Source organism: Bos javanicus, chromosome 3 (assembly GCF_032452875.1).
Source record: "Bos javanicus breed banteng chromosome 3, ARS-OSU_banteng_1.0, whole genome shotgun sequence".
NCBI lineage: Eukaryota > Metazoa > Chordata > Mammalia > Artiodactyla > Bovidae > Bos > Bos javanicus.
This window is the reverse complement of record NC_083870.1, coordinates 29,191,669-29,218,272: the sequence shown is the minus strand read 5'-3', so window position 1 is coordinate 29,218,272 and position 26,604 is coordinate 29,191,669. Positions and strand designations below refer to the sequence as shown.

Below are 26,604 nucleotides of genomic sequence, written 5' to 3'. Positions count from 1 at the left end.
AAAGCGAAAAATCTTGGTGTCATTGGTATCTCATATAAACCATATATCAACAAATCCACATATAAGTTTCATGCATCAAATCCAAGTTCAAAACATATACAGAACTTGACTCTATCTTACTATCTCCAATGTTAGTCTAAACCACCATTATGTCTTGCCAAAATTATTGACAACAATCTCCAAGCTAATCTCATGATTCTGTCCTTGCTCAGTCTTTAATCTCTCTTCACTAGAGCTACTGTGATATTTTTAAAACAATCATCAGTCAAACCATTCCACTGCTCAAAAGCTTGAGCATCTGACTCAGTAGAAGGCAACATTCTTAAAAAAACCTACAAAGCACTAAATAATTTGGCCCTTTCTGTCCTTACCTCATCTGGTAACCATCTACCCCTTGGTATCTGCACTCAGACCATACAGTTACTTAAAGATGTTAAATATGCTACTATCTCGGCCTGTTGCACTTGCTTTATCTGAAACATGCTCCTTGCCAAATTTAAGCAACGCCTGATCCCTTTCTTCCTTCAGTCTCTACTCAAATGCCACTTCATCATGAAAGCCTTTTAAAAACCACCCTATTTAAAATAAAACCCCGCAAACCTGTAACGCTCACGTGCTCTGTCCCAACTTCAGAGCATTTTTCTCTATGATGATCACCATATGATTTATTTACTATTTGTTTTACTCTACCATGAAAAATTAAGTCATGGGGACAGTGACTTTACTTTGTTCACAGAAATATACCATACCAAGCACTCAATAAGCATACAACTGCTTGTTGAATTACTAAGTGATTGTAAACACTGTCCAATATTGAGCCAAGGAGTGTAATACTTTCTTGAACATTTTTTCTTTTGGAATTGATAAATATCCTTTGTTCTCATTTGCTTAACTATCAATGTACTGATCCCAAACATTTCTAATGTTCCATCAGATATGTCAAACACTTGTCAATAATATTTTTTAAGATCATGGCATCTGGTCCCATCACTTCATGGGAAACAGATGGGGAAACAGTGTCAGACTTTATTTTGGGGGGCTCCAAAATCACTGCAGATGGTGAATGCAGCCATGAAATTAAAAGACGCTTACTCCTTGGAAGGAAAGTTATGACCAACCTAGATAGCATATTCAAAAGCAGAGACATTACTTTGACAACAAAGGTCCATCTAGTCAAGGCTATGGTTTTTCTAGTGGTCATGTATGGATGTGAGAGTTGGACTGTGAAGAAAGCTGAGCGCCGAAGAATTGATGCTTTTGAACTGTGGTGTTGGAGAAGACTCTTGAGAGTCCCTTGGACTGCAAGGAGATCCAACCAGTCCATTCTGAAGGAGATCAATCCTGGGTGTTCATTGGAAGGACTGATGCTGAGGCTGAAACTCCAACACTTTGGCCACCTCATGTGAAGAGCTGACTCATTAGAAAAGACTCTGATGCTGGGAGGGATTGGGGGCAGGAGGAGAAGGGGACGACAGAGGATGAGACGGCTGGATGGCATCACCGACTCGATGGACATGAGTTTGGGTGAACTCTGGGAGTTGGCGATGGACAGGGAGGCCTGGCATGCTGCAATTCATGGGGTCGCAAAGAGTCGGACACGACTCAGCGACTGAACTGAACTGAACTGAACTGAAAAGACCTAAGATAACAAATTCAGTAGAAGTAGTTCAATTTTTTTTCTTGAGGCATCCTTCATGTGGTCCTCAGTCCTGATGTTTCAGTCTAAACTAGCTAGGATACACCTGTCATTCTAGGCATTCCCATTCACTTTCTTGGTTTACTAACATTTGTATGGGTCACATTCTTTAACAGCTCTCCAGAAAGTGGTGTATGGGAGGCAGTTTCTGAATCCTCGCATGCTGCAAAATGTCTACATCTTACTCTCACATCGATTAACAGTTTGGATATAGACTTCTAGGTTGAAAATCTTTCCCTGTCAATCTCCCAACTGTTGCAGTTAGTTTCAGTGTCTTCTACCTCCTAGTACTGCTACTTTTAAAGATCATATTTAGATTCCCATTTCTCTGTAGGTTACCTACTCGATTCTTTGGCAACTCTGCTTATCTCCACTCTAACCCATCAAGTATCATCCCTTTATGATGATATACAACTCTGATAGGAATCCTTTACTGTTAGTGTAATGGGCATTAAATGGGTCATTTCAGATTGGCAATTCTGGGTTTATAGAAGAATTTCTTATATTACTTGATAATTTCATTTATTTTTCTATAATTCATACTAGTAAGCAAAGGACCTCTTATACCTTTTAAATCTTTTTAAAAATCTTTTTGTTTTGTTTTCTAGGAGGCTAAATAGAATTTATCGAACCTATCGATAGGATTTCCCTGGTGATCCAGTGGTTAAGAATCCATCTGCCATTGCAGGAGACCCAGGTTAGATCCCGTGTGGGAAGATCCCACATGCCATGGAGCAACTAAGCCAGTAGGTCACAACTACTGAGCCCACCTGCCACAACTACTGAAGGGAGCATGCCTACAGCCCAAGCTCCACAAGACAAGCCATGGCAACAAGAAGTTTGTGCACCACAAGCAAAGCACCCTCTGCTCACCACAACTAGAGAAAGCCCGGATGCAGCAGTGAAGACTCAGCGCGGCCATAAATAAATATATGATTTTTAAAAAAGAAAAGACCAATTGAGTTTTCTTTTTACCTATCATACTTCCAAGAGTTCTTTTGTATTTTAATCACTTGGGGGGTGGGGGGTGGGGTGGGGCCTGTGTCACTAGCATGTGCTAAGATCTTATTTCCTCCACCAGGGATGGAGGAACTTGCACCCCCTACAGTACAAAGCAGTAGAAATCAAAGTGCGGAGTCTTAACTGCCAGACTGCCTTTAAACTGCTTCTTTTGTAGAGACTCTGTCATTAATTTGTAACCAATAGCTTGTCATTAATTCAGAACGTCATAATTTTTATTTTACATTTCCTTTTGTTCCTATGTTATGTCCTTTCATGCTCTTTCATGTGGATACCTGTATCAATCAGAGACATGTACAGCTGTGGTGACTAACAGTGGCTCATAAAACAAGAACAAACGCGGGCAGCTGACGGTGTTAGTTTAACAACATCAAAGATAGAACCTCTGAGATGCTCTTGCCTTTACCCTCATGAACATATAATGATGTCAGAGTTCTAAGAATCATCCAAATTTAAGGAAGGAAAAAGGAGGAAGATGGGTCACACCAGCAACTTCTGTCCCTTTTATCAAAAAGGTAAATACTTTCTGAAAATCATGCTCTAAACAGATTTCTGCTTGTATTTTAGGGGCATAAACTGTAAATGAGAACTACCTTAATGCCAGAAATGTTGAGAAAGGGAATACTTAGCTTTTCTAGTCCCTATATTTGAAGCCAGACGAGAGATACAAGTTGAGAATTCTTAACTATGTCAAAATGCATGGCATATGACACTGTCTCTCATCAGAAGTCAGATGACCCATTTATATTTAAATATACTTTAAAACTGCTTATAATGGAGAAGGCAATGGCACCGCACTCCAGTACTCTTGCCTGGAAAATCCCATGGACAGGGGAGCCTAGTGGGCTACCATCTATGGGGTTGCACAGAGTAGGATACGACTAAAGCGACTTAGCAGCAGCAGCATGGCATGCAGGATCCTAGTTCACTGACCAGGGATCAAAGCTGTGCGCCCTTCATTGGGAGCAGGGAATTTTAACCACTGGACTGCCAGGGAAGTTTTTTGAAGTTTTGAAAGATTCTTTTTTGAAGTTTTTCTTTTTTGTTTTGAAGTTTTTAAACCTACAATAAAGTTGAAAGAACAATATAAAAAATAAATAAATAAAAATAAAAATGTTTATAATCATCTGTGAGAGACAGTAGAATCTATGAACTGATGGGCTTCACTGTAAGGCAATCTTTTTAATAAGAAATGAACACCAAATAGCAACATTAGAAGGCCTCTTCTAAATATCTACTTTCTCCAGAGAGTGAAAAAACCTCTAATTACAGCAAGCAGAGTGAAGTTTTTTGTTGCTTTTATTGTTGTTCAGTCGCTGAGCTGAATCCAGTCCTACTCTTTGCCACCCCACAAACTATATATAGTACATCAGGCTCCTCTGTCCTCCACTATCTCTTGGAGTTTGCTCAAATTCACGTCACTGAGTTGATGATGCTATTTAACTATCTTGTCCTCTGTCACCCTCTTCTCCTTTTGCCTTCAATCTTTCCCACCATCGGGGTCTTTTCCAATGAGTCAGCTCTTTGCAACAGGTAGTCAAAGAATTGGAGCTTCAGCAACAGTCCTTCCAGTGAATATTCATTGTTGAATTCATTTAGTATTGACTGGTTTGATCTCCTTGTAGTCCAAGGACTCTCAAGAGTCTTCTCCAGCACCACAGTTTAAAAGGATTAATTCTTCGGCACTCAGCCTTCCTTATGGTCCAACTCTCACATCCATACATGACTACTGGAAAAACCAAAGCTTTGACTAGATGGACCTTTGTCAGCAAAGACATCTCTGCTTTTAAATACGCTGTCTAGGTTTGTCACCGCTTTTCTTCCAAGGGGCAAGTGTCTTTGAATTTCATGGCTGGAGTCACCGTCCACAGTGATTTTGGAGCCCAAGAAAATAAAATCTGTCACTGCTTCACTTTTTCCCCTTCTATTTGCCAGGAAGTAATGGGATCCGCAGGATCATGGAAAAAGCAAGAGAGTTCCAGAAAAACATCCATTTCTGCTTTATTGACTATGCCAAAGCCTTGACTGTGTGGATCACAATAAACTGTGGGAAATTCTGAAAGAGATGGGAATACCAGACTGTCTGATCTGCCTCTTGAGAAATTTGTATGCAGGTCAGGAAGCAACAGTTAGAACTGGACAGGGAACAACAAACTGGTTCCAAATAGGAAAAGGAGTACATCAAGGCTGTATACTGTCACCCTGTTTATTTAACTTATATGCAGAGTACATCATGAGAAACGCTGGACTGGAAGAAACACAAGCTGGAATCAAGATTGCCGGGAGAAATATCAATAACCTCAGATATGCAGATGACACCACCCTTATGGCAGAAAGTGAAGAGGAACTCAAAAGCCTCTTGATGAAAGTGAAAGAGGAGAGTGAAAAAGTTGGCTTAAAGCTCAACATTAAGAAAACGAAGATCATGGCATCTGGTCCCATCACTTCATGGGAAATAGATGGGGAAACAGTGGAAACAGTGTCAGACTTTATTTTTCTGGGCTCCAAAATCACTGCAGATGGTGACTGCAGCCATGAAATTAAAAGACCCTTACTCCTTGGAAGGAAAGTTATGACCAACCTAAATAGCATATTCAAAAGCAGACACATTACTTTGCCAACAAAGGTTCGTCTAGTCAAGGCTATGGTTTTTCCTATGGTCACGTATGGATGTGAGAGTTGGATTGTGAAGAAGGCTGAGCGCCAAAGAATTGATGCTTTTGAACTGTGGTGTTGGAGAAGAGTCTTGAGAGTCCCTTGGACTGCAAGGAGATCCAACCAGTCCATTCTGAAGGAGATCAGCCCTGGGATTTCTTTGGAAGGAATGATGCTAAAGCTGAAACTCCAGTACTTTGGCCACCTCATGCGAAGGGTTGACTCATTGGAAAAGACTCTGATGCTGGGAGGGATTGGGGGCAAGAGGAGAAGGGGACGACAGAGGATGAGATGGCTGGATGGCATCACTGACTCGATGGACGTGAGTCTGAGTGAACTCTGGGAGTTGGTGATGGGCAGGGAGTCCTGGCATGCTGCGATTCGTGGGGTCACAAAGAGTCGGACACGACTGAGTGACTAATCTGATCTGATCTGATCCGAATGGGACTGGATGCTATGATCTTAGTTTTTTTTTGAATGTTGAGGTTTAAGCCAGCTTTTTCACTCTCCTCTTTCACCCTCATCAAGAGGCTCAATAGTTCCTCTTCACTTTCTGCCATTAGAGTGGTATCACCTGCATATCTGAGATTGTTGATATTTCTCCCATCAAACTTGATTTCAGCTTGTGATACAGTCCAGCATTTGAAATGATGAACTCTGCATGTAAGTTAAATAAGCAAGGTAACAACGTACAGCCTTGCTGTACTCCTTTCCCAATTTTGAACCCATTGCTGTTCCATGTTCAGTTTCTTAGTCTATTGTCATGTCATTGCTCAGTTGCTAAGTTGCATCTGACTCTTTTGTGATCCCATGGACTGCAGCCTGTCAGGCTCCTCTGTCCATGCGATTTCCCAGGCAAGAATACTGGAGTGGATTGCCATTTCTTTCTCCAGGGAATTTTCCCATCCCAGGGATCGAACCCGTGTCTCCTGCTTTGCACGCAAATTCTTTACCACTGAGCCACCTGGGAAGCATAGTGAAGAATAGTGAAATGTAAAAGTTCACTACTGGCAATCTGGAATCAACTTGGGTACATGAACATCCCATAGTTTAGTATGCAGATTTACACTTTAATTTCCTCAATTATAGCCAAGTACCTCATCCAGACCCTCCATCTACACCTATCATCCCCAAGTCCAGAGCCTCTGATTTTACTTATCCAGAGAATAATCCTAACTTTTGTGATACCTATCACCTCCAGATTCTGAGCCACCATAGACTTCTGGGAAATAAATCAAGCGGCTTCCTTTATACCTTATTTGCATGATCCTGGGTTGTATTTCACTCAACTCTACTAGGTCAATTATCAGATTCAAAAATATTCAATCCATTTCCCTTGTTTTGAAAAATTAACTGAAATGTTCAATGGTGTCTCTTATTTCATTCTTGTCTTTTATATAAGTCTATACTTTAATGAATTAGAATCTTTTTTTCTTGTTTTAAACTTTTAGCTGTGCAGGATTTTTGTTGCTGCACTTGGGTTTTCTCTGGTTGCAGTGCTCAGGCTTCTCTTGTTGCAGACCACAGGATGTAGAGTGCATTGGCTCAGTATTTATGGCACATGGGCCCAGTTGCTCCGGCATGTGGAATCTTCCCACATCAGGGATCAAACCAGTGTTTCCTGCATTGCAAGGTGAATTCTTAAACAGTGAACCGCCAGGGAAGCCCTAGACATTTTTCATACTCGTATACTGTGAACAGAATTACTAGAGAGAGGAGAAATAACCCCACGGTTTAGCTAGAAACTATGCAGTACTTTGAGATAAAAAAATTTCATAAAATTCGATAGATGCAGGGTTTCCCTTGTGGCTCAGTGATTAAAAAAAAAAAAAAATCCACCTGCCAATGCAGGAGACATGGGTTTGATCCCTGATCCAGGAAGATCCTACATGCCACAGAACAACTAAGCCCATGAGCCACAACTATTGAGCCTGTGCTGTCTGGGAATCACAACTACTGACACCTTTGCATCTTACTCTGAAACGAGAAGCCAACACAATGAGAAACCCGTGCCCTGTACCTACAGAGTAGTCCCCATTTGCCACAACTAGAGAAAAGCCACTGCAGCAACAAAAACCCAGCACAGTCAAAAACAAATAAATATAAACAATAATTTAAAAAAATTCTATAGATGCTTTCCTTTTTTGAAACAATGAGACTGTTAAGAAAACCAAAAATCTCAAGAAAGTACTTTTAGAAAAAATAAGGAATTCCATGCTGGTCTGGTGGTTAGAACTCTGTGCTTTCACTGCCGAGGGCCCAGGTTCAACCTCTGGTTAGGGAACTCCAAAAAGCCTGGCAGCATGACCAAAAACAAAATATAACAATGGTCAGACTGCTACTGAGCCCTTACTGTGTTAAGCACTTCATGGGTACAATTCTCAATTCAAACCTCACACCCACTTTAGGGTGGTACTACTAAATTTTCTCCATGTGAAAGATACACACTCGTGCACATACATACCAGAGTTCACCATCTGTATCACTATACTATGTAGCAGTCACCTTTAAAAGAATGGGCGGGTAAGAGGGGACTAAAAAATATAAATATAGAATATGTAAGTCAGTGTGGTAAAGAATCTGCCTGTCAATGCAGGAGATGTAAGTGACACGGGTTCAATTCCTGAGTCAGGAAGATTCCCTGGAGGAGAAAATGGCAACCCACACCAGTGTTCTTGCTTGGAGAATTCCAGGGACAGAGGAGCCTTGCAGGCTACAGTCCATAAGGCCAGAAACAATTGGACGTGACTGAGTACATATGTAAGTCAGTCATGATTCTTGGAATGAGGCTAAAGTTTGATCAAGAAAAAATTCACATCTTTCTTATAAAATCAAGATTCATCATGCTAAGTCACTTCAGTCATGTCCGACTCAAGCTTAGTAAAGAACAAAAACAAAAGAGAACTGTAAGAATTAGAGTATTTCTTTTAAAATATAATAAATTATTTAAAAAATTAGATTGCTAAAATGACCAATGACTCAAATCTATGGCTATGCTAATAAAATCTTTTATGGTCTATTTCTAAGGAAATACATTTTTAAATCTCTACTAGATGGTGGGATTTTCTAAGAAAATATGTACCATCACAATTACATCAGTGAATCAAGAAGAGATGGGAAACCCAATTTGATTAATAAGCATCTGAGAAACTGAGCCCCTTGAACTAGCCCTAAAGGCCTTAAGTCCAGACATAGAAACGGAGTAGATAAGTTGGAATGAAAGTGTTAAAAAAGGCAAGATACCAAAGTGAACTGGCTTTAAGAAATAGTTCTTGAAACAGACTCTGTATGATTTCAATACCTTTAGACCATGGAATTTCTGCACCATGCTTTACATCCCTAGATATGTTTCAGTGTCTTCTGGTTTACAGTCTATGGGAACTTGAATAGAATTTGTATCCTGCTGTTGTGTGAAAACTGTATAAATTTTAATTATGTTGAATTGGTTCATGGTGCTTTTCAGGTCTACTACACCCTTCTACTTTTCTGTCTATTCATTCTAATTTTTGAGAGTTTGATATTAAAACTCCAACTAAAAATCTTAATTTATCTACCTGAAAAAATAATTATATATAGTGGAACTATATGTAACTTTTTACATACAGTTTTTCCCTTGTGGCTCAGATGGTAAAGAGTCTGCCTGCAATGCGGGAGACCCAAGGTCGATCCCTGGGTCAGGAAGATCCCCTGGAGGAGGAAATGGCAACCCACTCCAGTATTCCTGCCTGGAAAAATCCCATGGACGGTAGAGACTAGTAGGCTACAGTCCATAGGGCCGCAAAGAGTCAGACACGACTGAGCAACTTCACTTTCACTTTCACATGTAACTTTGTTCTGTATTTTCCAAGTCTTTTGCAAATGTGTTATCATATACTTTCATAATTTAAAGAAATAAAAAGAAACATCAATAAAAGAAATAGTTCTACTGACAGTGTTCTGTACGTTAAGAAAAGCAAACCATTAAGAGTATAAATAGGAGATAACAGATTCTAAGAATTTAACTTTGCCCAAAGAGAGGTCTGGCCTTTGCCCTCAGCAGCTGGAAGGGCATCTCTAAGCCCTTGAAATGTACTGCCTGACAAAAGTACTTTTGTTTCAATTTGGGGCCTTAAGGCCACATGCTAATGATATGATTTATTGTAGGGTCTTCAGCTCAACCCCAGGAAGGGCTGGAGACAGGTCAATTACATGGACAGTAAACTCCATCTGTATCTACATGACAGAATTCCAATAAAAATCCTGGACGCCAAGACTCATGCAAGCCTCCTTGGTTGGCAATATTCCCTTCATGCTGTCACACATCATTGCTAGGAGTTAATTACATTAAGAATTTCACTGAGAAAAGACAACTGGAAATCCTACATTTAGAACTCTCCTAGACTCTGCCCCATGCCTTTTCCTTGGATGATTTTAATCTATATCCTTTCACTGTAATAAATGTTAGCTGTAAACATATAGCTTTCAGTGAGTTGTAACAAATTATTAAATCTGAGGGTAGTCTTGGGAAATTCTGAACTTGGAACTGGTGCCAGAGTGAGAATGAATAAGATAAATTTTATTTAGAACTGTGAATGGTTTGGGGGGATCACCCCAAATTCTACAGTTGGTATCAGAAGTAAGAGAGGATCTGTGAATTGTCCTCTAACTTCAGAGTTAACATCAAAAGTGGGATTCACTAGAATGACACTGACTCACTGAAACTTGTGGTAGGGAAGAAGGAGGAAAAGATGACAAGGGTTATGAACCTTTGATTCTTGGATGACTATCTACTCAATGATAGTATGTAACTGCAGCTGTGGTTATCAGAGGTAAAAGTTACCAACAGAACTTAGAAACTAGATCCAACTCCCTAGGAGCTAACTCACTGGATAAACAAGGAAATGCAAACTAATAAGAAATAAGGTAATTAAACAATTCCTTGGATATTGTCATCTGTACTAGCTAAAATGAAGAGTGTGTTGGGACAGATCCTGACACTCACTGGGCAAAGCTTAGATTGCAGCCAGGCTGAGCTACAGCCACTAGCCTAAGGGCCATTCCAAATGGAAAAATTACACTGGGAAAACAGGCAGCACCTCTACGACTTCCAATAACAATGTAGTCCAGGTTGAGGAAAGACAAAATCAAGAAACTAATGAAATCAGAGTGTAAAATGCTAAGGAATTATTTCATTTTGTGGGTAGACATTGTATGCTTCCTGAAAATACCTTTATGAAAATACTGTGAGAGTTACAACACTTAGAGGCAGTATTGTTGATTTTGAATGCTGCAGAATAGAAGAGCAATGTCTGAGCTGATGTGGGACCCACCACTCATTGCTGAACCACCACAGATGGTTATCCAAAATCTCTATTACACAGCAGGTCATTCCCGAGGGGACAGCTAGCTTAGTGGACTGTCAAGTATTTTTACCCTCAGACAGGTCATTGTCCTTCTCCTATAAATGCCAACTAGAACTTCTCAGAACTGATTGACATGCCTCTTATTCAAGCCATGTGAGATTAGCATTATGAAGATCAGGATATTCGTCTACTGAGTATGCCTCTTACTAAAGTCAAGGTAAATAATACAGTTGAGGGGGACCCTTATACATGGGTACCCCCATGTAATTTTTCTGCTGCAAAACCTAGCAATAATCTGAGATGCCTTATCAGATTTATTGTCTCAGCTTTATGGGCCTTACAGATGCTGAGAAAACGGGTGATTCACAAGAACACAGGAAAAGACAAACAAGAGAGTCAAGGGATTTATCCCAAAAGGATGAAAAATTTTAGATGGCTGTTTAAAAATGGGGAGGGGGGAAGATATGAATAAAGCAAACAATGACAGGGTTGAAACAAAGGACTTAAATGCAGCACTCTAGGGGGTTGGGAGGACCAATGGGAGCTACTGCTGGTCCTCAATGTTAAAAGGCATTAAACAACTCTGTTATATTCACCCTAGTATGAAGAAATGTTAAAAGCTGGAGGAAGAAATGTTAAAAGCTGGAAAAGATGACAATGAGAACCTGACCTTGTACTCCCTGGAGCAACTATTCCATGGACTAATCAAATTGAGAACTGAAGGAGAGGCCAGGGTCTTCTGGCTCAAAGTCCAGCTGGAAAACACAAGGTAATATGCATTTGTGTGGGTAAAATAGCCTGGCGTTGGATAAAAGACATTTCTGGGACTCCCTGACATAGGAGCCTAATGTGCTATGATTCTAAAACCTGCTGAAGTCATAATGGATGTTAAGGTTAGACTGGAAAGAGAGGGATGGTTGACAGCATTAAAGTGAAAGTCTGTGTGAAAGCTGGAACATACTGATATGAACAAACTATGTGAAATAGTTTTATCTCTCCTTTATATGATTAGTAGAATGGGTATTACTGATACTGTCTAATATAGTAAAACACAAGACATACATTTTCACCTTAAGGCAAGTCTTGATTAGACATGCTAAATGGGAACAATTAAAACTGTCCAAGTCCACAGAAGTTGTCGACTTGTGACAGTAGAGGATACCTAATGGATAAAAAGAATTTATGACTTTAATGACAAATGAGAAGCTGCTATGCTCTCATATGTACCAATGAATTCTTTGTACAATAACCATGTGCACCCTGTGAAAAAATAAATGGTTCATCCAGTTAACAGTAGACTATTTAAAGCTTGAACTCAATAATGCCACCACAGCATCAGCAGTCCTTGATATGGTTTGAACAACAGAAAAAATATATACAGCAGACTTAATAATAAGTGGCATTCAGGGACTGAACATGCAAAAAAAATTTTCCCTCTAACTCTGAAGAAAAGCCAAATGCAGTTTTTCATGTGGAAAGACCCTAATTTATGTTTATTCTTAGGGATAAGCTAGGTAGGAGCCACCTTTATCATTCCACAGGCAAAAAAAAAAATAAATAGCTTCTGCCACCTACATTCCTAGAACTAAACAAGTAGCGCCAATATTTGGTTGGTATATTTGAATTTTAAAGAATATATACTCCACATCTGGGAATTTTACCAATACAACCACCCAAAAGAAAATTATATTTGAATGAGGGCCTGAACTATGTGTGAACAGCAAAAAGCAGTCTTTCTCTTGATGCTTACGGACCCTGTGATCCACAACTAGACGTGATTTTGGAAGTGTTAGCAACACATACGAAGATCGAAACACACGGCAAAAACCTCTGAGTGCCACTCAGCAGAGATCCAGGATTTTGGACCAGAAAATTTCTGGATGCCATGGTAAAACACATGCTACTTAAGAGAAAATAACTAGTTTGCCACTGGGCACTGAGGTTGACACTGTGACTGAAGGGCATAACATAACCATGAAACCTGAAATACCCCTTATGTCTTGAGTGACAGGAGAAAACGAATAAGGAAGGCAGAGTCCAGAAGTGTTCCACAAAAACAGAGATGGTTTGTGCAGGAACATGCAACCAAGAGGATGCAAAGAAATATTCTATCATATTTATGAGCAGGTGAAAGTGAAAGTGTTAAGTCACTCAGTTGTGTTCGACTCTTTTGATACCCCATGGAACTGTAGCCTGCCAGGCTCCTCTGTCCATGGGATTCTCCAGGCAATAATACTGGAGCGGATTGCCATTTCTTTCTCCAGGGGAGCTTCCTGACCCAGGGATCGAACCAAGGTCTCCTGCATTTTAGGCAGATTATTTATTGTCTGAGTCACTATACTCTCTTTCCCTCTAAACATGACTTTGGAACTACCAAAGGAACTGCTGAATGCTATGATCACATAGGTGGTACTCTAAAAACAGCTATTAGCTAACAAAGAGCTGTGTGGTTTATGGATGGTGGTTCCAAAGTGTACAGAAAGCAATCTGTTTAGAAGGGTACCACTTTAACTGAAGAATGTAACAATGAATCATATCAATGAGCTGGCCTGCATGCTGTTATCCCCTGTGTATGCGTTTTTACTGAACCCTGAAGTTGGTGTGACAAAAGAGGTGGTCTTGAGGACTGTTTCTGAACTTTGTGCAGATGATAAGGAAACAGTCTGGTAAGACTCGCTGCTGCTAAGTCACTTCAGTCATGTCCGACTCTGTGCGACCCCATAGACGGCAGCCCACCAGGCTCCCCCATCCCTGGGATTCTCCAGGCAAGAACACTGGAGTGGGTTGCCATTTCCTTCTCCAATGCATGAAAGTGAAAAGTGAAAGTGAAGTCGCTCAGTCGTATCCGACTCTTAGCGACCCCATGGACTGCAGCTCACCAGGCTCCTCCGTCCATGGGATTTTCCAAGCAAGAGTACTGGAGTGGGGTGCCATTGATGAGTGCTATATCCTGAACACTTTAGGCTCTGTGAGGTACACGGAAGGGTGTTTTTAAAGTGGCTGGGGTAGGTGAGGCACATGTCAGCCAAATGGTACTGGCAGCAGTACAGACAGAGCGAATCTGACGGGAAAACTCAAAGCAAGGACGCTGGCTGTGAACGAGCTGCGACAGGAGCCAAGGCTTCAAGCCCAATGCCATTGGCTCTGCCACAGTTCACCCAGGAAATCCAAAGTGTGAAAGAACTAAAGAAAAGGCAGGAACATTCAAGAGGCAACTGGGACTTCGATATAATGGTAAAGGAAAGTGGTAACGGAAAAGGAAGGATGAATTACCGTGAAACTTTGAGGTGTCGATGAAGCTATTCTTTCACAGGAAAAAGAATGCTGTGTTCCTATTATTTTTGCTTTACACCATCAATTTAAAAAGTCAAAAGAAGTCTAAAAGCTCAAAAACCTGACAGCAGCTATGAGAAAGTAATTTAATGTCTTACTTAGATTTATTACAAAACAAGGATTAGATCTGGACCCAAAGTGAAGGCATCTACAAAATTAGTCACCTCCAATAAAACAATAGCTAATTTGTAGGTAAGATGAAACACTTTGTAACAAAGGATATGAAAGTTTAAAGTAGCATTTCTACCCAAATGGGCTGTAGAACAGTGAAAGGTGTCTTGAAAAAGGAAACAGAGCATTACCTGTATGAGATCAAGTTTGAAAGATTCCACACACTGTATTCTATATTCTGAATATCACATGGGAGAAAGTGAGCAAATGAGCTAAAACAGATCTGGACTCCAACTGACTATGTTCAAGTCTTAGCTCTACCACTTACAGGGTATAAGTGGTAGAGCTATAATACAGGGACATGCTGTATACATTATTAAAGCTTTCTGTGAGTAGACCTGCTCACTTTGAAATAGCTGAGATGTCAGTACCAACACTTCATGGGCGGTTGGTATGAATTAAACATGTGGCATTCAGAAAAGTGCCCAGCACAAACTATGGATGCAATACTTGTTAGCGAATAGGATTCATGTATCCTCTCTTTAAGAGAACTTTAAAAATTCCAATGGCTCTAACAAATTAAAAGCTCTAAAACATCCTAGAGTTAAACATTTAAGTGTGGTTAATTGAACTTAACAACTAACTAGAAATTTCAGTAGTTTCCAGAACAGTTCTGATGTGACAGGCTAGTGATAAGTGAACATTATTGCATTCTGAGGGTAAAAGGGTTGAAATACAAAGCTATATTTTAATGAATTAGTAACTATGCTACTTGGATGTTTATAAATCCCCAGTTTTTCTACAAACTAAATCTGACATGAAATCAGTATATTTACATGCTTTGATGCTAAAATGGCTATCAGTCATACACATGAAAATACTACCTATTAACATGACAGGCCAAAGCCCATAACCCTGTGATAAATACCACAGAACACTTGAAAAAAAAAAGTGAGTTTTAACCAGAGGGATTGTATATGAAGAAATAATATAACTCTTATTATTGCAACCCAAATCCACGTACTAATTAATACATTTTCAATAAATATCCATAAGACAATTAGATATGAATATAGAAACCATTAAATATTTTACCAAAAAATGTATCTTGCTCTAAGACATAAAACACACAAAAAAATCTGTTTTAGGAAAAATAATTCCATAAGAACTTTTAATAATATTTCTTGATAAGCAATAATGACTTCTGTACCTATGTTCTTTGTGTTCCAATAGCTGACAGTCTCTACATGTCAGTCTATCACACGTTTCACAGAAAAGTTTCAACTGTTCTTGTTTGTGAACAGGGCAGAAAACAGGGCGCTGACCAGATGCTCCAACAGACTCTGCAGTAAAATAAAACATATATTTTAAAACTAAACACCATTTTTGTCTGACTTCATAAATTCTTACCGATAATGGTATCAAAAGCTTGTAAAGTTAAGTACAAATGCTACAGGGGCAAAAGAGAGAGATGAATAGTAATCATTAAAACTGCTTCTCTCTTACCTGAGACATCTTCTTTCTTCCTGATCAAGTGATCCTTAGTGAATTTTACTCTTTGATGTGCTTCAATGCATGTCTTACACAGCCATTCTCCACACTCGACACAAAAACCAACTGCACTCGCATTGTCTTCACAACTAGTACATACCTAAAAGAGGAAAGAAATGCTAACCTATATTAAATTTACAAATGATAGATCCACAAAATAAACAAGTAAACTTTTCTACCTTACTCTCAAATATACTAATTCACTGTACCTAGAATAAAATCATCTTGCTATCCATTCCTCTTCAACAAAATCCTTCCCTTCCAGATCAAATATTCAAGTGGGTAAAAATCTAAGTCTCAGAACATAAAATCGACACAAGCTTTGAATTTTTAAGTGATAACTTTTAATCTCTTTTAGCCAGGTCTGAGGGTGCAGAATAAAGATACTCTTCATTTTCAAATTTAAAGACGAAACTAGGGCATAACTATCCTAATTTATGTAACAATTCAGGCATGTTTTCTTACAATGTACATTCTGATAATGAAGAAAGTAATATAAAGAAAAATTGAGAAGCATACCTGTTCTGATTTCTCATCAGAACTGCTAGGGGTTTCAGATGTATCTTTCACAAAATAATTATCCACAAGGTCTATTTGTCTGCATTCTTGGCGGCATACTGGGCACCGTATTACACCAACTACAACACAAAACAACAACATTAAGAAATATTTTCAGGAAAAAATAAGGAAATTATACACGATGCCTATATGTGAACTATCATTCATATGTCATAGGTAAGAAAAAAGAAATGAGTGTTAAGAGCTGGGTAAAATGTTATTCCACTGAGTTATTTCATTGGGGGAAAATAACACCCATTAGGGAGGATAAAATAAGCATTAATACGCAAATAAAAAAGCTTTAAGCTGCTTCTTCATTACAACATGTGGTTGGTACTAATGGCACGGAAAGATATCCAGATCCTAATCACTGGAAAACTGTATGCCTTTATATGGCAAAGGAGATTTTGCGAGTGTAACTAAATTAAAGCTCCTGCGATGGCAACACTGTCCTGGATTCTCTGATAGGCTCTAAAATGTCATCAGTTTCAGTTCAATCGTTCAGTCATGTCTGACTCTTTGCAACCCCTTGGATCACAGCAGGCCAGGCCTCCTGTCCATCACCAACTCCTGAGGTTTACCCAATTCATGTCTATTGAGTAGGTGATATCATCCAACCATCTCATCCTCCATCGCCCCTTCTGCTCCTGCCTTCAGTCTTTCCCAGCATCATGGTCTTTTCCAGTCAGTCAGCTCTTTGCATCACGTGGCCAAAGTACTAGAGTTTCAGCTTCAACAACAGTCCTTCCATTGAAGACTCAGGATTGATCTCCTTTAAGATGGACTGTACCAGTAACGCTGAAAAAGGTGAACTTGAACAGTTCTATGAAGACCTACAAGACCTTTTGGAACTAACACCCAAAAAAGATGTCTTTTTCATTATAGGGGACTGGAATGCAAAAGTAGGAAGTCAAGAAACACCTGGAGTAACAAACAAATTTGGCCTTGGAATACGGAATGAAGCACAGCAAAGGCTAATAGAGTTTTGCCAAGAAAACACACTGGTCATAGCAAACACCCTCTTCCAACAACACAAGAAAAGACTCTACACATGGACATCACCAGATGGTCAACACCGAAATCAGACTGATTATATTCTTTGCAGCCAAAGATGGAGAAGCTCTATACAGTCAGCAAAAACAAGACAGGGAACTGACTGTGGCTCAGATCATGAACTGCTTATTACCAAATTCAGACTTAAATTGGAGAAAGTAGGGAAAACCACTAGACCATTCAGGTATGACCTAAATCAAATCCCTATGATTATACAGTGGAAGTGAAAATAGATTTAAGTGACTACATCTGATAGAGTGCTTGATGAACTATGGACGGAGGTTCGTGACACTGTACAGGAGACAGGGATCAAGACCATCCCCATGGAAAATAAATGCAAAAAAAGCAAGATGGCTGTTTAAGGAGGCCTTACAAATTGCTGTAAAAAAAAAAAAAAAAGCAAAAAGCAAAGGAAAAAAGGAAAGAAATAAGCATCTGAATGCAGAGTTCCAAAGAATAGCAAGGAGATAAGAAAGCCCTCCTCAGCGATCAATGCAAGGAAATAGAGGAAAACAACAGAATGGGAAAGACTAGAGATCTCTTCAAAAAAATTAGAGATACCAAGGGAACATTTCATGCAAAGATGGGCTCGATAAAGGACAGAAGTGGTATGGACCTAACAGAAGCAGACGATATTAAGTAGAGGTGGCAAGAATACACAGAAGAACTGTACAAAAAAGATCTTCATGACCCAGATAATCACGATGGTGTGATCACTGACCTAGAGCCAGACATCCTGGAATGTGAAGTCAAGTGGGCCTTAGAAAGCATCACTATAAACAAAGCTACTGAAGGTGATGGAATTCCAATTGAGCTATTTGAAATCCTAAAAGAAGATGAGGCTGTGAGTGCTGCACTTAATACGTCCCCAAATTTGGAAAATTCAGCAGTCAATTCAGCAGTGGTCCCAGGACTGCAAAAGATCAGTTTTCATTCCAATCCCAAAGAAAAGCAATGCCAAACAATGATCAAAATACCACACGATGGCACTCATCTCAATGCTAGCAAAGTAATGCTCAAAATTCTCCAAACCAGGCTTCAGCCAATACATGAACAGTGAATTTCCAAATGTTCAAGCTGGTTTTAGAAAAGGCAGAGGAACCAGAGATCAAACTGCCAACATTTGCTGGATCATCGAAAAAGGAAGACAGTTCCAGAAAAACATCTATTTCTGCTTTATTGACTATGCCAAACTTTTGACTGCGTGGATCACAATAAACTGTGGAAAATTCTGAAAGAGATGGGAATACCAGACCACCTGACCTACCTCTTGAGAAACCTATATGCAGGTGAGGAAGCAACAATTAGAACTGGACATGGAACGACAGACTGGTTCCAAATAGGAAAAGGAGTATGTGAAGGCTGTATATTGTCACCCTGTTTATTTAACTTCTATGCAGAAGAAACGTTGGGCTGGAAGAAGCACAAGCTGGAATCAAGATTGCCGGGAGAAATATCAATAACCTCAGATATGCAGATGACACCACCCTTATGGCAGAAAGTGAAGAGGAACTAAAAAGCCTCTTGATGAAGGTGAAAGAGGAGATTGAAAAAGTTGGCTTAAAACTCAACATTCAGAAAACTAAGATCATGGCATCTGGTCCCACCACACTTCATGGGAAATAGATGGGGAAACAATGGAAACAGTGTTAGACTTTATTTTGGGGGGCTCCAAAATCACTACCGACGGTGACTGCAGCCATGAAATTAAAAGATGCTAACTCCTTGGAAGGAAAGTTATGACCAACCTAGACAGCATATTCAAAAGTAGAGACGTTACTTTGCCAACAAAGGTCCGTCTAGTCAAGGCTATGGTTTTTCCAGTGGTCATGTATGGATGTGAGAGTTGGACTGTGAAGAAGGCTGAGCGCCGAAGAATTGATGCTTTTGAACTGTGGTGCTGGAGAAGATTCTTGAGAGTCCCTTGGTCTGCAAGGAGATCCAACCAGTCCATTCTGAAGGAGATCAGTCCTGCCTGGGTGTTCATTGGAAGGACTAAAGTTGAAACTCCAATACTTTGGCCATCTCATGCGAAGAGTTGACTCATTGGAAAAGACCCTGATGCTGGGAGAGACTGGGGGCAGGAGAAAAAGGGGACGACAGAGGATGAGATGGCTGGATGGCATCACCAAATCGATGGACATGAGTTTGGGTGAAATCCAGGAGTTGGTGATAGACATGGAGGCCTGGGGTGCTGCGGTTCATGGGGTCGCAAAGAGTCGGACACGAATGAGTGACTGAACTCAACTGAACTGAAGATGGACTGCTTGGCTCTCCTTGCAGTCTAAGGGACTCTCAAGAATCTTCTCCAACACCACAGTTCAAAAGCATCAATTCTTTGGCACTAGGCTTTCTTTATAGTCCAACTCTCACATCCATACATGACTACTGCAAAAACCATAGCCTTGACTAGATAGAACTTTGTTGGCAAATTAATGTCTCTGCTTTTGAATATGCTATCTAGGTTGGTCATAACTTTCCTTCCAAGGAGTAAGCGTCTTTTAATTTCATGGCTGCAGTCACCATCTGCAGTGATTTTGGAGCCCCAAAAATAAAGTCAGCCACTGTTACCACTCTTTCCCCATCTATTTGTCATGAAGTGATGGGACTAGAGGCCATGATCTTTGCTTTCTGAATGCTGAGCTTTAAGCCAATTTTTTCAGTCTCCTCTTTCACCTTCATCAAGACGCTTTTTAGTTCCCCTTCACTTTCTGCCATAAGGGTGGTGTCATCTGCATATCTGAGGTTACTGATATTTCTCCTGGCAATCTTGATTCCAGCTTGTTCTTCTTCCAGCCCAACGTTTCTCATGATGTACTCTGCATAGAAGTTAAATAAGCAGGGTGACAGTATACAGCCTTGGCGTACTCCTTTTCCTATTTGGAACCAGTCTGTTGTTCCATGTCCAGTTCTAACTGTTGCTTCCTCACCTGCGTACAGGTTTCTCAAGAGGAAGGTCAGGTGGTCTGGTATTCCCATCTCTTTCAGAATTTTCCACAGTTTATTGTGATCCACACAGTCAAAGGTTTGGCACAGTCAATAAAGCAGAAATAGATGTTTTTCTGGAACTCTCTTGCTTTTTCCATGATCCAGCAGATGTTGGCAATTTGATCTCTGGTTCCTCTGCCTTTTCTAAAACCAGCTTGAACATCTGGAAGTTCACGGTTCACGTATTACTGAAGCCTGCTTGAAGAAATTTCAGCAATACTTTGCTAGCATTGAGATGAGTGCACTTGTGTGGTGGTTTGAGCATTCTTTGGCATTGCCTTCCTTTGGAATTGGAATGAAAACTGATCTTTTCCAGTCCTTTGACCACTGCTGAGTTTTCCAGATTTGCTGGCATATTGAGTGCAGCACTTTCACAGTATCTTCTTTTAGGATTTGAAATAGCTCAACTGGAATTCCATCACCTCCACTAGCTTTGTTCGTAGTGATGCTTCCTAAGGCCCACTTGGCTTCACATTCCAGGATGTCTGGCTCTAGGTGAGTGATCACGCCATCATGATTATCTGGGTCGTAAAGATCTTTTTTATACTGTTCTTCTGTGTATTCTTGCCACCTCTTCTTAGTATCTTAGGCTTCTTTAGGTCCATACCATTTCTGTCCTTTATTGAGTCCATCTTTGCATGAAATGGTCCCTTGATATCTCTACTATTCTTGAAGAGATCTCTAGTCTTTTCCCCCTCTATTGTTTTCCTCTATTTCTTTGCACTGATCACTGAGGAAGGCTTTCTTCTCTCTCCTTGCTATTCTTGGGAACTCTGCATTCAGATGGGTATATCTTTCCTTTTCTCCTTTGCTTTTCTCTTCTCTTCACAGCTATTTTTAAGGCCTCCTCAGACAGCCATTTTGCTTTTTTGCATTTCTTTTTCTTGGGGATGATCTTGATCCCTGTCTCCTGTACAATGTCACGAACCTCCGTCTACAGTTCATCAGGCACTCTATCAGATTTAATCCCTTGAATCTATTTGTCACTTCCACTGTATAATCGTAAGGAAATTGATTTAGGTCATACCTGAATGGTCTATTGGTCTTCCCCACTTTCTTCAATTTAAGTCTGAATTTGGCAATAAGGAGTTCATAATCTGAGCCACAGTCAGCTCCTGGTCTTCTTTTTGCTGACTGTATAGAGCTCTTCATGTTTGGCTGCAGAGAATATAATCAATCTGATTTCATGGCCATCTGGTGATGTCCATGTGTAGTCTTCTCTTGTGTTGTTGGAAGAGGGTGTTTGCTATGACCAGTGCATTCTCTTGGCAAAATTCTTGTTAGCCTTTGCCCTGCTTCATTCTGTACTCCAAGGCGAAATTTGCCTGTTACTTCAGGTGTTTCTTGACTTCCCACTTTTGCATTCCAGTCCCGTATAATGGAAAGTACATCTTTCTTGGGTGTTAGTTCTAAAAGGTCTTATAATCACAAGTGGTCTAACAACAAGCAGGCAGGGAAGATTAGACTACAAGAAGAGGAGAAGGCAACTGATAATAAAAACAGAGATTAATGTGCTTTGGAGACACAGACATAAGCCAAGGAATATAGGATGCTTATATAAGCTGAAAAAAGAAAATGGATTCTCTCCTCAGAGCCTCCACAAGGATCAAGACATGCCGACACTTTGACTCTAGTCCAGTAAAACTAACTGCAAACTTTAGCCTTTAAGAACAGTAAGAGAATAAAATGTATGTTGTTCTAAAGACAAGTTTATGGCAATTCTGTTATAGTAGAAATAGAAATACACAATCTTCATCTTATAAATTCTGAGTTGATTAAGAGCGACCTGAATTCATCCTAATGTAAAATGTGGGAAGAAATATATTCTGAGACTTAACATGCCAGTGTTCTAGCATCTATCAGAAGAAACAAACCTGCCAAGGTAAAATGGAAGTTAAAGTTAGTTAAAAATTAGAAAACAGCAGCATAGTCAACACAACAGAGTGACTACTATATATCAGCCACAAAACTGAAAAACATAGAATGACACAATCCTTGCTTTTAAGAAAGGGCTGAAGACTAGTATCTTACAGTTTATACCATGTACAATTGTAGGAAGCACCACACAAAGACAAGGATATAAACAGTCCAAAGGGTGGTACGTATAGGAGGTATAGCTCAGTGGTAGTGAGGGTTAGGCGGTAGGAAGAAGGAACTAGACACTCTACTTACCACTATGTCTGTCCATGTTTGCATGTTTGTGCGGGGACTCAAATGTGTGTATGTAATCCACTGCCTATTCTTTAAAATTCCTAAGATTAAAATAAGGGAAGAAATCCTGTATGTTGCAACGATAACTTTTTTTTTTTTTTTTAAGGAAATTAAAAAGTCTTTGAGCCCTCCATCTTGATTTATGCTTCAGTTATGTGCCACAGTTGCTTTAAAATCTTTGATTATCAGTAGTTTTCCTAATTTGTTTAAGAAATAATCCACTTTCATCTGCTTTTTATGTTCAGTTCAGTTCAGTCGCTCAGTCACGTCCCACTCTTTGCGACTCCATGAATCACAGCACAAATCACCCAATGAATCACCTCATGAATCACAGGCCTCCCTGTCCATCACCAACTCCCGGAGTTTACTCAAACTCATGTCCATCGAGTCTGTGAGGCCATCCAGTCATCTCATCCTCTGTCATCCCCTTCTTCTCCTGCCCCCAATCCCTCCCAGATTCAGGGGCTTTTCCAATGAGTCAACTCTTCGCATGAGGTGGCCAAAGTATTGGAGTTTCAGCTTTAGCATCAGTCCTTCCAGTGAACACCCAGGACTGACCTCCTTTAGGATGGACTGGTTGGATCTCCTTGTAGTCCAAGGGACTCTCAAGAGTCTTCTCCAATACCACAGTTCAAAAGCATCAATTCTTTGGTGCTCAGCTTTCTTCACAGTCCAACTCTCACATCCATACATGACCACTGGAAAAACCATAGCCTCGACTAGACGGACCTTTGTTGGCAAAGTAATGTCTCTGCTTTTGAATATGCTATCTAGGTTGGTCATAACTTTCCTTCCAAGGAGTAACTGTCCTTTAATTTCATGGCTGCAATCAATATCTGTAGTGATTTTGGAGCTCCCAAAAATAAAGTCTGACACTGTTTCCACTGTTTCCCCATCTATCTGCCATGAAGTGATGGGATCTGATGCCATGATCTTAGTTTTCTGAATGTGAGCTTTAAGCCAACTTTTTCACTCTCCTCTTTCATCTTCATCAAGAGGCTTTTTAGTTCCTCTTCACTTTCTGCCATAAGGGTGGTGTCATCTGCATATCTGAGGTTATTGATATTTCTCCCAGCAATCTCGATTCCAGCTTGTGTTTCTTCCAGCCCAACGTTTCTCATGATGTACTCTGCATAGAAGTTAAATAAGCAGGGTGACAATATACAGCCTTCACATACTCCTTTTCCTATTTGGAACCAGTCTGTCGTTCCATGTCCAGTTCTAACTGTTGCTTCCTGGCCTGCATACAGGTTTCTCAAGAGGCAGGTCAGGTGGTCTGGTATTCCCATGTCTTTCAGGATTTTCCACAGTTTATTGTGATCCACACAGTCAAAGGTTTTGGTCTAGTCAATAAAGCAGAAATAGATATTTTTCAATTTGTTAATGGTGTATTACATTGATTGATTTGCGGATATTGAAGAATCCTTGCATCCTGGGATAAAGCCCACTTGGTCATGGTGTATGATCTTTTTAATGTGTTGTTGGATTCTGATTGCTAGAATTTTGTTTAGGATTTTTGCATCTATATTCATCAGTGATATTGGCCTGTAGTTTTCTTTTTTTGTGGGATCTTTGTCAGGTTTTGGTATTAGGGTGATGGTGGCCTCATAGAATGAGTTTGGAAGTTTACCTTCCTCTGCAATTTTCTGGAAGAGTTTGAGCAGTTTAATCAATGATTATAGTAAAGTTGCAGGATATAAAATCAACACACAGAAATCCCTTGCATTCCTATACACTAATAATAAGAAAACAGAAAGAGAAATTAAGGAAACAATTCCATTCACCATTGCAACGAAAAGAATAAAATACTTAGGAATGTATCTACCTAAAGAAACTAAAGACCTATATATAGAAAACTATAAAACACTGGTGAAAGAAATCAAAGAGGACACTAATAGATGGAGAAATATACCATGTTCATGGATTGGAAGAATCAATATAGTGAAAATGAGTATACTACCCAAAGCAATTTACAGATTCAATGCAATCCCTATCAAGCTACCAACCGTATTCTTCACAGAGCTAGAACAAATAATTTCACAATTTGTATGGAAATACAAAAAACCTCGAATAGCCAAAGCGATCTTGAGAAAGAAAAATGGAACTGGAGGAATCAACCTACCTGACTTCAGGCTCTACTACAAAGCCACAATTATCAAGACAGTATGGTACTGGCACAAAGACAGAAATAAAGATCAATGGAACAAAATAGAAAGCCCAGAGATAAATCCACGCACATATGGACACCTTATCTTTGACAAAGGAGGCAAGAATATACAATGGATTAAAGACAATCTCTTTAACAAGTGATGCTGGGAAATCTGGTCAACCACTTGTAAAAGAATGAAACTAGAACACTTTCTAACACCATACACAAAAATAAACTCAAAATGGATTAAAGATCTCAACGTAAGACCAGAAACTATAAAACTCCTAGAGGAGAACATAGGCAAAACACTCTCTGACATACATCACAGCAGGATCCTCTATGACCCACCTCCCAGAATATTGGAAATAAAAGCAAAAATAAACAAATGGGACCTAATTAACCTTAAAAGCTTCTGCACATCAAAGGAAACTATTAGCAAGGTGAAAAGACAGCCTTCAGAATGGGAGAAAATAATAGCAAATGAAGCAACCGACAAACAACTAATCTCAAAAATATACAAGCAACTCCTACAGCTCAACTCCAGAAAAATAAATGACCCAATCAAAAAATGGGCCAAAGATCTAAATAGACATTTCTCCAAAGAAGACATACAGATGGCTAACAAACACATGAAAAGATGCTCAACATCACTCATTATCAGAGAAATGCAAATCAAAACCACTATGAGATACCATTTCATACCAGTCAGAATGGCTGCGATCCAAAAGTCTACAAATAATAAATGCTGGAGAGGGTGTGGAGAAAAGGGAACCCTCTTACACTGTTGGTGGGAATGCAAACTAGTACAGCCACTATGGAGAACAGTGTGGAGATTCCTTAAAAAACTGGAAATAGAACTGCCTTATGATCCAGCAATCCCACTGCTGGGCATACACACTGAGGAAACCAGAAGGGAAAGAGACACGTGTACCGCAATGTTCATCGCAGCACTGTTTATAATAGCCAGGACATGGAAGCAACCTAGATGTCCATCAGCAGATGAATGGATAAGAAAGCTGTGGTACATATACACAATGGAGTATTACTCAGCCATTAAAAAGAATACATTTGAATCAGTTCTAATGAGGTGGATGAAACTGGAGCCTATTATAGAGTGAAGTAAGCCAGAAGGAAAAACACCAATACAGTATACTAACGCATATATATGGAATTTAGAAAGATGGTAACGATAACCCTGTATACGAGACAGCAAAAGAGACACTGATGTATAGAACAGGCTTATGGACTCTGTGGGAGAGGGAGAGGGTGGGAAGATTTGGGAAGAAAAAAAAAAAGACCATATGTATTGTACTATGTAGTTTTCCAAAGAGCATTGACAACGTATATATTTCTGTGTAACTATTTCCTATAGTATATTAATTGTGCCAGTGGTGTGATATACTTGACTTATGACTGTGAAATCAAAAAAGTTTATATTTAAGTGAATGAGTCTGCTACTATATAATGAAAAAAAAAAAAAAGCTGCTGTTGAGGAAGTCCCACAATGGAATACTACTCAGCCATAAAAAGAATGAAATAATGTCATTTGCAGCAGCATAGATACAACTGGAGATCCTCATATTAAGTGAAGTAAGTCAGAAAAAGAAAGGCAAGTACTGTACTTATATATGGAATCCACAATATGGCACCAATTAACTTATGTAGAAAACAGACTCACAGACATAGAGATCAGACTTGAGGTTGCCAAGGGCGAGTGGGGCTAGAGAAGGAATGATTGGGAGTTTGGAGTTGATAAATGCAATTGAATGGACAGAGTAATATCCTACTGTATAGCACAGGGAACTACATTCAGTCTCCTGGGATAAACCATAATGGAAAATAATATTAAAAACAATGTGTATATGTATATAACTGTGTTGCTTTGCTGTACAAAAAGAAATTAGTTATACTTCAATTAAAAGCGAAAAAAAAAAAAA

The 26,604-nt window shown here is 39.6% G+C and overlaps 1 protein-coding gene and 1 long non-coding RNA gene across 4 annotated transcripts in view; one reads left to right on the top strand and one right to left on the bottom strand.

The window, feature by feature from the left end:
* Positions 1-26,604, bottom strand: part of TRIM33 (tripartite motif containing 33) — a 144,729-nt gene that overhangs the window by 65,769 nt on the left and 52,356 nt on the right. For all 3 annotated transcript variants that reach the window (XM_061410527.1, XM_061410529.1, XM_061410528.1), the window contains exons 2-4: positions 16,228-16,346; positions 15,664-15,808; positions 15,368-15,500 (exon numbers count right to left, since the gene is read on the bottom strand). In XM_061410527.1, the coding sequence (XP_061266511.1) occupies positions 15,368-15,500; positions 15,664-15,808; positions 16,228-16,346 (397 nt within the window). The remainder of the gene's footprint in view (positions 1-15,367; positions 15,501-15,663; positions 15,809-16,227; positions 16,347-26,604) is intronic.
* On the top strand, positions 3,086-15,535 carry LOC133243601 (uncharacterized). The gene is made up of 3 exons (XR_009735156.1): positions 3,086-3,231; positions 11,315-11,482; positions 15,462-15,535. It is a non-coding gene; the product is annotated as an uncharacterized LOC133243601 (long non-coding RNA).